The sequence below is a fragment of the Cajanus cajan genome, chromosome 1 (genome assembly GCF_000230855.2).
Source record: "Cajanus cajan strain Asha chromosome 1, NIPB_CcT2T_4, whole genome shotgun sequence".
In the NCBI taxonomy this organism is placed as follows: domain Eukaryota; kingdom Viridiplantae; phylum Streptophyta; class Magnoliopsida; order Fabales; family Fabaceae; genus Cajanus; species Cajanus cajan.
The window spans coordinates 68,913,031-68,925,716 of NC_138517.1; the positions used below are offsets into that span (position 1 = coordinate 68,913,031).

At 32.8% G+C, this 12,686-nt stretch overlaps 1 protein-coding gene across 7 annotated transcripts; it reads left to right on the forward strand.

Annotated features, from left to right (window-relative positions):
* The first annotated feature begins 1,270 nt into the window (after positions 1-1,270).
* On the forward strand, positions 1,271-10,490 carry LOC109812084 (nuclear factor kappa-B-binding protein). Of its 7 annotated transcripts, XM_020375951.3 has the most exons (12): positions 1,271-1,395; positions 1,470-1,524; positions 3,330-3,484; positions 3,673-4,086; positions 4,197-4,333; positions 4,983-5,096; positions 5,174-5,257; positions 6,007-6,171; positions 7,421-7,577; positions 7,993-8,153; positions 8,269-8,395; positions 8,568-10,490. In XM_020375951.3, the coding sequence occupies exons 4-12, from the start codon at positions 3,769-3,771 to the stop codon at positions 10,119-10,121; spliced, it is 2,817 nt and encodes a 938-aa protein (XP_020231540.2). In that variant the 5' UTR covers positions 1,271-1,395; positions 1,470-1,524; positions 3,330-3,484; positions 3,673-3,768; the 3' UTR covers positions 10,122-10,490. The 7 variants fall into 7 exon arrangements, with proteins under 7 accessions (XP_020231540.2, XP_020231541.2, XP_082918112.1 ...); XM_020375952.3 differs by lacking the exon at positions 3,330-3,484; XM_083061986.1 differs by having other exon boundaries at positions 1,307-1,524.
* The last annotated feature ends 2,196 nt before the right edge of the window (positions 10,491-12,686 follow it).

Genomic DNA, 12,686 nt, shown 5'->3' on the forward strand with positions numbered 1-12,686 from the left:
AAAGTTTCCATTGTTTGGTAGACAAAGCTAATAATGAATAAATACTTTGTAAAACATAAAAAAAAAGAAAAATAACTCTATTAGATGAATTTGTCATATTACATAAAACTAAATTTAAATTATGGCACCCACTTTATGTATAAGTGGATTTGGGGGCCTAAGATCCTTGCCTTGATGACTTTACTAACCATATGTATGACTTTGCTATTAACCAATTAAGATCACTATTAATATAATTTATTTTACTTATTTGTTATAAAACTCATCATAATTTATTTTAGATTACCAAACAGTGCTATTAAAGTTAAATGATTTTTTTTTACCAATGCATAACTTATTTTTTTCATAAAAAAACTTGATTACCAAACACTACTATTAAAGTTAAATAATTTTTTTAGCTCATAAAAAAATATTAAAACAAACATAAGTAAATGACAAATACAACCCTAATTTCAAGACTATAACGATATTAATTTGCCACAATTTTTTTAAATATTTCAATCATTAATTAATTAATATATCAAATTAAAATATTAAAATCTACTTATCAACAGATCTAGCTTAGTTACTTCGATAAGATATACAGGTGTTCTAAAATTTTTATATTAAATTTGATTCTCATAAATAAAAAAAATATTAAATTTACTTATCAATTATAAAAATTATTAATTTTACTTCACCGAAAGACTAATTCAAATTTTCACAAAAAAAAATTACTCGGTAACATCATCCTATAATAACTAAACTATATTAAAAATATTTCCTCACTTATTTCCCCATTAAAATCACAAACACTTTACCCAAAAACTTAATCTATGCACCACCGAAAGACCCAAAATACAGCGTGAGCTCAGCTATCCCAAAACATAAAAAAAAATAATTATTTCAACATATCTACACCTACCATCCTAGATTTGGTTCCGTTGACATCAAAGTCAACTTCCCATAAATTTATAATTTTAATGATTGTTCCCAACACCCAATAGAATTGTGGAATTAAATCCACCCATGCAAACAAATAAATACAAATAATAAATATAATAAATAATAAATAAAGTAAAGTAAAATAAAAAAGAAAGTAGAAAAAAACACACGCCCTCTGTCGTTGACACACCCCATCCGAACACAAACCGCATCTTCATCTTTCATCGCTCACACGTGTGCGAGCCGCTAAGCCGAGCCGAGACACGCGCGAAGCTGAATAAGGATTCGATGCGGAAAATAACGGTTTGAAGAGGAAACCACAGTCGTCTGATCCTCTTTCTCTCTCTCTCTGCCAATTGTGGTGTGTGTCGATGCTCTCTCTTAATAATACGAAACCTTCTATCACACACACACTCTCTCTCTCTATATACCTCTTCGTCTTTCTTTCTCTCTCTTTGCCCTCGCTCTTAGGTTATCGCCAATTCCTATCGCTCTATCCATATTTGTTCTAATTTTTTCTTTATTAACTTTAATTGATTGCGCAGCTTCGGGTTCTGCTTCCAGTGTCGCTGGAACCGGCGCCAAGAGTTTTTTTTGCTGGTAATTTTTTTGAGGTTTTTTTTTAGGGTTTTCTGCTTCGGATTCGAAAGGAGGCAACTTGAATGCGATTTCGATGTGGTTTTTGAAATTCGATGTAGAATTCGGTGATTTGCTTGTTTCTATTATTGTCGAATTTTAGAGTAAACTTTTTAGTTGTTTTGGTTTTTGATTTTTTTGTTCTTCTCGGTGTTGTGACTGTGCAGCTCTGGGGCTTACTTATTTTTGCGATTTTAATGTTTGAATGGCGCTGTTTTGAGTTTTGAGTTGCATTGTGGATTGTAATTCTGTTGAAATTAAATTACTCGGTTGTTGTTTTTTATGAAGATGCTTATACTTGCGCTCTGCAAGAGTGGGTCTTGTGGAAACCTGTGAAAAGTAAAATCTTTTGTAAAAGGAATGTTTATTTAAGTTTTGCTTGATTCTCCCTTGAGCAATAGATATGCAGTCTTTTATTCTTTTCTCATGAGTATGCGTGGAATTTTTTTTGTTTTTTGTTGGTAGTTTGGTTTTTATCATTTAGACTTCTGAGTTGTTGAAAATAATTGGAAACAGTATTGTAGTTTTTATAATTTAGTCTTATGGAAACCTGTGAAAACTAACATTTTTTGTGAAAGGCTTATTTATTTAATTGTTGCTTGATTCTTCTTTGAACAATAGATATGCAGTCTTTTTTCTTAAATGAGTATGCGTGGATTTTTTTTTTTTTTTTTTTTTTCTGTTGGCAGTTTAGATTTTATCATTTAGACTTGTGTTGTTGAAAGTATTTGAAAACCGTATTGTAGTTTTTTCTTCTGTTATGACTCATGATACTTGAGCATGTTATCTGTGGTTAAACTTGGAAAAGCTTGCTTTTGTCACCACTTTGATTGAACTAGTCAGAGATGCGCTACAGGTTTTGTGGATTTGTTGTGGTTTACTGTTATCTGATATCATCTTTCCACTTTCTTGATTTCGAGAGGACTTCATATATTGGAATTTGGAATTATTATTATACACATGATAGCAGCTTTATCGATATTCCAGATTCTAAATGGCAATGTGCATTCATTACTTGGTGTTGTGGAGACTAGAAATCCTGTGAAAATCCCTTGTAAATATCTGTTCATGGGAAATTCATCCTAGTTAGCAGTTGAAATGGAAAACACTTTTTTAATGGGAAATAAGTGCTTTTCTTCAAAATCTCTTTCAGGAAGCTGAAAAAAATGGAAGTGATTATTTTTCTAAAATAATCTCATCTAGACATGCACAAATTATAATACAATCTCCATACAACTATGAACAAGTGTATGAACTTATAGTTTTATTGTAGTAGAGTCAATTGGCATGCTTATGAGAGACATTTTTTTTATGAATAACCTCTTCTCCTGCTGTATGTTATTATCTGAATTTTTAAGTTTCCTGGTTGTTTTGTTATGGAATTGGTTTTTGCATAATTAGAATGGGAGTGGAATGACCATTCCTATTCTATTGCTATGTGTGCTCAGAATGGAATATTTGTATTTTTAATTATGCTTTTATGTTTGGTACTGAAAATCTATATAGAATTGAATCATAATTATGACTAAATGAAAATTAATAAGGGGTCATGATATAAAACAAACACTAGTTTGTTCTAGCCAGCAGAGAATTGCCATTAATGTGTAATTATGGCTCTGTTTGTTTTGATGTTAGAAAACTATTCTTTTGCACTTTCCAATGAAAAGCACACATTCCAATGTAAATATGTAATTCAAGTTAAATTAGACAAACTTCTTGATCATCTCTAATGATTTGAAATCAATTTAACCAAATTTTAAACTGAACAGGCACTAAAACAAGCATTAGTTTGTAATAGCCAACAAAATATGGCCATTTACCTCTCTAGACTGGAATGGAAATTTCTGACTCTATGAAGTTGAAGCATGGAATCAAAAATTTCATTCCTTCCAGGCATAGCAACACTTGTTCTTATGGAATAGAGGTAAGAACAGAATGGCCATGTTACATACTAAAAATGCTCAAAATTTTTTTTTTAGGGCTGTCTTCTTTGAACCTTTAAGTGAAGCAGTTTAACACCTTGCGTAGAGGAAATAATGTTTAACATCTCTGGATCCATGGACATTGAATGTTATGATATAATTGACATTGTTTTCCAATGGTGCTTGGCAGGCCACTTATGGATGAAAGATATTCGTTAGAAGTCAACAAGGTGGCATTATGCTATATATTGGTATAGTGTTTTTTTGAAGAATTATTCTCGTGTCCATGGCTGCTGATCAGAGGAGAAAACGCGTAAATGGTGCAAACGTTGTTGGTTATGGTTCTAGAGAGCAGCACAGGATCAAAAGAAAGAATTTGGGATTAGTTCAAAATGATTTAAACATGAGATCTCACATCTCTGTTGAGTGGGATGGTAATCAGAAAAGGGTTGTTGCTAAGCGTGAACAGATCGGCATCAGTCGGAGACAAATGAAACCATTTATCAATGTTGTTTCTAATGATCACAAAGTCTTGGCAGACGTGATTACAGTGCCTCAAGAAATTTTTGACTTGGATAATTTAAGTGAAGTCCTTTCATATGAGGTATGTATCTCGATGTGTTATGTTTCTATTGTTAGCAGTTGAAAATAGATTTTATTTTGTCTAGGAATTATGTCTAAATCATCTTCTATAAAACTTTTGGCAATTGGCAGGTTTGGAAGACACATCTTTCAGAAAACGAGAGAAACCTTCTAATGAATTTTCTCCCTAGTGGCTCTGAGCCACATCAAGTTGTGGAAGAATTACTTGCTGGGATTAACTATAGCTTTGGAAACCCCTTCTTAAAATGGCAAGATATCTTTCCTTGTATTTTTCTCTTTAGATGCATTATCTGCTCACTCGGCTGTATTTTGCAGTTTATCTATCCCATTTCCTGCTCTTAAGTACACGCTACATGTGACAATCCTAATTTTCAGATTTCTAGGAATGAATGGATTAGTTATTGATTTGACTTTGTGTAATTGGTTTCTCTATTGGCCTTCGCATTGAGTTTAGCAGCAATACCAATTGCATATTTCAGCTATAAATTCTATTTGGTGCATACTTTGAAATTCAATCAAGGTTTTATCGTATCTTATGGCATATTGACCAATTTTATATGGTCTTCCTTTTCCTGCAGACAAAATATTATCAATTTTGTAACTTGGAAGGGAATTTGTTTGGTTGAAATTCTGTTTTGTTCTTCATAGTTCCTATGCATACGTTTTTTTTAGTTTATGTTAATTTGACAACCATCTATATGCTCATCTGGGTAGTGATCATTTACCAATACTTTTTATGGCAATTTAATATTGCTATCTCAGCAAGGTCCTTTTGTTTCCCTATTTTGTGAGCAAAATATCATTAAGACATTGAATGGTATCTGTCTAGTTTGCTAATAATTCATGAAAATCTTCTCCTTTTCAGAGTCACAAATGTATTAAAATATATATTTGCAGGGGTGCTTCACTTTGTTTAGGTGATCTTCATCCAGATACGATTGTTGACCGAGAACGACGTCTTAAGTCTGAGAAGAAAGAATACTACTCATACATACATAATTATCACAATGAGTAAGCATTGTATATCCTCAACATGTATCCTTTTTGTACAGTATTTAATGCGGTATTCTCATTCTTCTATTTTGCAGTATGATAGGATTTCTATCTAAGTTGAAGAACAAGTGGCAAAGCTGTAAAGATCCTGAAAAGGAGATTGTGCAAAAGATATGGAGGTTGTCACTTTCTGTGTATTGCAATCTACATACACTACACCTCTGACCACATTCAAAATTGGGACAGGACATATTCCATAGTTTCTTTTATTAAATGATACCTACTGGAATGCATATCATATTGATATTATCCTTCATATGACTTTTTTTTAATAGTTTGAGGTGTCATGTGATATTGCTTCAAATCTGAAATGGTGAAGTCCTGATAATCTTTTCTGTGATGTATCTGATCAAATGGGACTTTCCCTTCATATTTTTTGCTTGACTACTGTCTTCATCAATAGATGATGAGTCTGTTAATATGCATATATCGGTTTTATATGTCTACTGGTATATTGTTTAGAATTATTTAAGCATCACTACATTATTTTGTTTCAATTTTGATATAAATTTTTATTTGGTACTTAATATGAAATCTTTGATAACTGTTGGTAAAACAAATTGGACATTTTTTTTTGGATGCCTAATGGACTATGGTTGACTTATTAAAATACCATCTTGCATTTAATATTGATTCACGTCTCTAGATGTATCCTTTTTAGATAGTGATTATGATGAGTGCTACTGATATCAAATAGTTGTAGTTTTTGTTGATGTGCAAGTACTTCTGTTATAGCAATGCAAGCTACACGTGATCTTTTGTTGGGTACTCAAAGTTGATTACTTGAATTGGATTTTATGAGGTTCTGCACCTGTTTTGGATTTTCTACTAGAAAATATTAATGTCATAAAGTTGTTGAATTATGCAGGTCAAAGCAAAGAATGCCCTCAAAAGTGGTTGAATCTAGAGTTTATGATCATGATGAAAATGTTACAGGGACATCTGAGTCATGCTCCTGGGATGCAGAGGAAAAAGCATGTAGTAGTGACAACCAATTTTCCCCTCTGAGAAAAGATGATAAAATTCAAAGAAGGTAACTTATATATTTGTAATCAGCAACATTTAGTACTGACAGGATCTCTTAACTCAGCAATATCTGTCAAAAATGAACTACTAACTTTGTGCATTTTAAATGCTTTATGATTGTAGTGATTTTGGTTTATCAATGTTTCTATTTTCAATCTCTTAAACAGTGTAGAAGATCTTTCCAGTAAAACTGTGATATAGAAATATAAGATATCTGTACATGGGTCAACATTGCATAATAGGATTAATATAACTTCAGCTTGAATCGGTGAACTTCCTAGAGAATAAATTTTCTGCATTTTAAAATTGTTTACTAATGCCATCCAAACAGATGAGAACTCTTTCATTTTAGAGCTTACTGCTATGTTTATAACTACTAGTTCAATATCATCACCATTAACCAGTTTTAGCTCATGGTTGTTGTTATTACTATTGTTTTGTCATTGACATCCTCTTCTTTATGAGAAGTGAGGAGTTTTTCTCCTTTTATTTTTTGTCAGTTATATGTAGGTTCTTACGTCTCTGCAGTTTAAACAAAGACAACATCCAAGCCTTATCTCATTAGATAGGGATAAACAAAATAACCATGAACAATTCCTGGAAATCTTATACTGGATCAATCTTAATCTGTGTACCCAAGACTTCAATTTTTGGACTTACAGTTTGAGGGAATTTAATGCAAAAAGGACATTTTGGATAACAAAACCCATTTCCATGCCTTCCTGCCTTGAAATCTGGGGACTAGATAGTGTTATTTTGGAACATCAAGCAACAATACTAGATTTCCTAGTCCAGTTTTGCTTCTTCTATGATGTTTATTGGACTAATGAATGAATGATAATATTGAATAAATCCTCTCACTTTGTACTTAAGGTCACTTTAGAAAATCACCCTAGATTTTATAGAAAATTACAAAAATAAATTATTAGTAAATATTTCCAGTGTATAGTGATATACAATGTAATTCATTATCCATGCAACTGCTTGGATTGAAATTTAGGTCCCTGTTTTCTTTTGATCACATAAGTTAGTGTATGTCACAAGCAACTGTAATATGAAAATGGGTTGTTTAGGGGAAAATTTCTTTCTCTGGTTTTGTATTTATTTCCTTTTAATTATGTCTTATATGGCATTCTTTTGATTTATAGTTCCTGCTGTATTTATAATCATGTTTTAATCTTTCTTTATTTCTCATTTTAAATCTACCATCAATTTTTTAATGCTTAATATACTGTTTATGAAATAATGTTTGGCAGGCTGCTTGAAAAAGGCATTGTCAAAGGTAAATCCAGAAATTTGATGGATTCTTTGGACAATGTGCTTAGTGTGGGAGAAAAGCCCAAGACAGGAGACAAACTGCCCAAGCGTAACATTCATTCTAGTGATAGTGACAAATACATGTCATGTATCAAGGTTAGGTTCTCCCTTTTTTTAAAAAAAAATTATTTCTGAGCAATACTGAATTGGCAGAGAAACATCTCTTTAGTGTCAATAATTAGAGTGACAATAGTGGTTTTTAAATTATGTGAAACTAACTATTATCATTGAAACTTCTAATATTTAGACTTTAGCTGACTTATTTGTGCCTTTGAAGTCAAACCGCTACGTTCTTAGTTTCCTTTTAACTTTCTTGTTGTTAGAGCTATTAGTGTGATTTTGCTAATTCTATATAATACAGCTATATGAATTTAATAACAACATAAGACTAGTATTTTTAAAGATATTTTTCCTTCAATGCGAGGAAACCTAGCTAAATTTTTCATCTTTACCACGAAAATGTTCATATTTTGTTAGGGCATTTGCTAACTGATACCTTGATGCATTTCAGATTAGTAGGCAGCAGCATGAACTTGTTAAGAATATGAAGCAGTCTGGTAAAAGCATCCAATCTAGGTCCCTTAACCGTGTTTTGGGTAACCTTGAAACAATTCATGTGCAACCATATAATATATTTGTCAAAGAAGAACAGAAGAAGTTGCAGGAGCGTTGGTTAGTGAGATATTTTTACTGTGCTGTCATTTTATGCCAATATGTCATCATTGAACACATTACATTTTTAAATTTTCGTCATCATTTCTCACTAGAATATATTTTATTTGCATAGGTTGCAATTGGTAAACAAAGACCTCCCTGCAGCATATGTAAATTGGACAGAGAGACAGATACAGAGACTTGCTGTGAGAAATTCTTTGGTGGCAGAGATGAAGGACAAATCAAATCCATTCATAGAGGTTTGAAGTGGCGTTTCATTATTAATGTCTTCTATAATTTCCTAGAATTGAGTTGCATATCTAGTGTCAGTTTCTCAAATTCCTAGAAGATGCTTTCTCAGTTGCTCCTGGTTTTTTTTTTCCACAATAGCCCTGTTACTTAAAATATGTCCAATTATAATTTTTTCTTCAGGAAGAGGATGATGTGAACTCAAGGAGTGAACTTCAGGATCAGGATGATGTGAACTCGGGGAGTGAACTTCAGGATCAGGATGAGGACATCAGCTCAGGGGGTGAGCTGAAGGATCAGAATGAGGATAACATGAGCTCAGGAAGTGAGCTTCAGGATCAGGATGAGGATAATGTTAGCTCATCAAGTGAGCTTCAGGATCAGGGTGAGGATAATGTGAACTTGGATGATGAGCTTAACAATCAGGTGAAGGATGGGAGTCTGAATGATCAGTCTGAGTTGAAAGATGATGAGGATTCTAGTTCTGGGTCCCCCAAGAACCAGTCCCTGCACAATTCTTATGTTAGTGGTGATGATGAGTTCAACCAAATGAGCGTGGATTCAGAAAAGAATCTTCTTTTATCAAAATCAAATAATACTTCGCCAAAAAAAGATGAGTATTCGAGGAATATGATCACTCGGGATGTTTCTATTGATGAAGGAGCGCCTTTCACTTCTGGGGGTGATGTCTGGCAAGGAGTTGGAATGCCACATTCATACTATGATTCAGCTGTGACTCACGAGTACACTGCCAGTGGGTTATCACTGGCTAATCCTCAAGTTAGTGAAGAGCAGCCAACCCGTATGATTGATCTTGAAGCTGATTTGCATCGAGAAGAGACAGGCAAAGAGTTGTTAGGCAGGCAATTGGGTGATGGGACCTTCAGTTCTTACCAAAGCCAGGATCGAAGTGTCTTACTCCAATCTCTATACAAAGGAGAGGGGATGTTACCTTATCATCATGAACAGAAAGGAGCTGAGTTGGGTTTCCAGACTTCAAACAGTGTTATGATGGGGAATGGCCAATTTTCCAGTCATTTTAAGGAGCCCTTGCAAACGTCACTGACATTGGACCAGGGGCAAAGGAGAGCTACAGAGGTTTACATGCCAGAAACCATGTCAGATAATATTTTTTCAAATGGAGGAAGGTACTTAATCCCCAGGCAAGATCCATTAATCTCCAGGCAAGATCCATTAATCCCCAGACAAGATCCATTAATCCCCAGACAAGATCCATTAATCTCCAGGCAAGATCCACTGGCTGCAGTAAATATGACTGATTGGGCTACTAATAATACTCGCATAGCAGGACCATCTCAATCTCACTTGAATACTGGAGATTTTATTGGTCATAATTGGTTCCCTGCTGATCAAGTTCGTGGTGGCTGGAATGGAACAGATGGTGGTAGTATTCCGAGTCAAAGTCTTGGCACTGGAGCAAACTCTGATCAGAGTTTATTTAGTATTCTGTCAGAGTGTAACCAGTTACATTCAGGTAGCGCTTATGATTCAGTTAGAAATACTGACCAGTTTCTTGCACCCAGAACTTATGGATTAGTAGATGCAGGTACACCAAGGGTGAACGCTGTTGCACCTCCAGCTTCTCATCCATTAGACTACTTCACCGGACGTGAAGCACCTAGTGGTCTGGTGCCTGAGGATATGGCATGGATACATCAGAATTCCTCATTACATGATCAATTGGGAAAGCCATACTTAAGGTCATGGAACCGGTAATGAATGTTTTACACCAAAATTAGAGTTAAGCTTGATGGCAAGACATTGAGAAGAAATGCATATTTGTCATGTGATAGTATTTTGACATAAGCAAGATCCACAGAAGCTGGGGTATACATACCCTGAGATGAGATAGGTTTTGTACATACCTATACCGAGGCCAACTCAACACCATGTACATATCTAGATATTAGATGCGCAAGAAAGAAACCAAGTGGTTAAGATAAGTTTCAAGAATTTCAGGTTATTAGGCAAGTTACATATTTTATTCTTATTTATTATTTTTTTTTTCCTTTGCTGCTAGAGAGATATTCTTTAATAATTTTGGAAGGTAAGAAATGCTGTTGGCTGTTGCCTCTTTTTGAGTTATCTTTACTTTGGGTACTTTTCTTAGTTTTGGTCACAATATTCAAATGGTAAAATGGTTTTCTCGTTGGGTATGGTTGTCAGTAGCAGCAGCCAAATAAGGTTCTATAGTACATGTGCATAACATAACCTTGTATGATAACTAGGAGAGATGAGTATAGATGGGTTTATAGAGCCAATAGAACTCCGAAGCCTAATCAGAATGACTATTCTTTTTTGGTTTACGAAAGGCGAGGGCTTCATTGCCATTAGTGTTGGTAGTTCATTAACTATTAGATTTTAGGTCCAAATACATATTTGAATAGTCAATCTTCCGATGAGTGGATCTCAGTGTCTGGTCGTTACAGACAAGAACCATGAGACCAAAAAAGTACTATTTTTTACTGTATATTATTTTTCCATATCGATACCTATTATATTAAAAAAGAATTGAGCAATTTTTTTGATTTTGTTGTACATGTATTTTTAAAAATAACGGAAGGAGGTGCAAGGTAATAATCGGCTGTGATTTTCAAATCCGGTAGTTTAAGTAAAATTATTGTTAATTTTAGGGGAGAAGTGTAATTACCTCGAGTAAAACCGTCCGATTAGTCCTTGAGACAAGGTTAAATGGAAGGTTGATTTGTAAAGTCATGCACAATGGAATGTTTATACAATTTGAGGAAATTTAATATTCAACTTATGCTATCTGGGGATTTATCAAGGGACGGGGTTCTTAATTTTTATCTCTTAATTTAATTGGGTTGGTTTTTGTACCCATAAAAGTGAGTAAAATATTAAATAATGAGACATACGAAAATTTATACCAAAATTTTATCTCTATTTTTCAGTATGGATTTATAACAAGCTGGAGAAAACTTTTATTTTGGGAGTATAAGATATGTCTTTTGTTGTAACATTTGATGTGCATTTTATTTGTTGTGTAGGTCATTACGCTAATAAGGAAAATCATTACTATGTGTGCAATAGTTAAATCGATCTTAACAACAAATTTAAACTATAAATTAAATGAATTAGACAATCTTAAAATCGTGTTAGAAAGAAAAATTTGTCTAGTAGCTAATAACGGATTCTAATGTTGAATGAGAGAATTTGTAAAATGTTGGGTGATTAGAAAAAGGTTTTAGTTTTAGAAGGGTAAACAATCATATGCTGATTCCCAATTTTTAATGAAAACGTTGTATTTGGTGCATGTAAGAAATATGTGAAACAATATAAAATAGTGAACCTAATTTTTCGTCTGCCAAAGAAATCCATTTCTTTTGTTTGCTTGAAGATGACCGGACTCCTCTTGTCACACTGATAAAACGGATAGCGATTGTGTGAATGGTATTTAACTTTCGTAACAAAAGAAGGGGTCACTAAAAAGGGTAGTCTTTTTCTTCACAACTTTGTTAAAACAATTGTGTTTCTTTTCCCTTTTATGTGTTTTTCTTTAAAATAATGTTGTCATATGAGATTAAGAGTCTATAACATATAATAACAACCTTATAATTTTTTTAATGAATTTGTACTGCTTTAGTTAATTTTCTAACAAATGAATATAAATCTATAATTTTTAACGCAAATTTATAATATTTTTACGAGAACTTTCATTTTCTTTGCTCCTCTCACGCATGATACTTTCTTTCACAGTTGAATAGTGAATATGATGTATTTAAAAAGTAAAGTCTAATTATAACTACTATTTTTCTAATTAATAGTTTATATTTTAATAAATTTGTAATTTTTTTTTAGTTTTGCATATTTTTTCATGAATAATAATTATAGTTACGTTTATCTTGTAGAGTACACTTCTTCACTTAAAGAAGTTAAACCATTTTTAATTATAATCCAAAATGTGCAAAATCACTATACATTTAAAAATATACAGAATTTATATTGAAAGTTATGTAATAAAAAAGGACAAATTCATTAAATTCAAAAGTTAGAAAAATATAAAATTTCTATTGAAAGTTATTACCCTCCCCCACAAAAAAAAAAAAAAGTAATTTACGATTCTTAGATCAGCTATCCAGAGTTTATCAAGACACGTCAAATCTGTGATATTTTTTTCACTCAACAATTTATCGAATTAGAGAGAAATTCAATGAGAAGCAAACACGTGTACTTTTTTCTTTCCACCTTTTCACTTGAGATAACGTTCTGTCTCTATTGTATTTTTCACTCAATGAACACTTAAATTAAAAATAAATTACC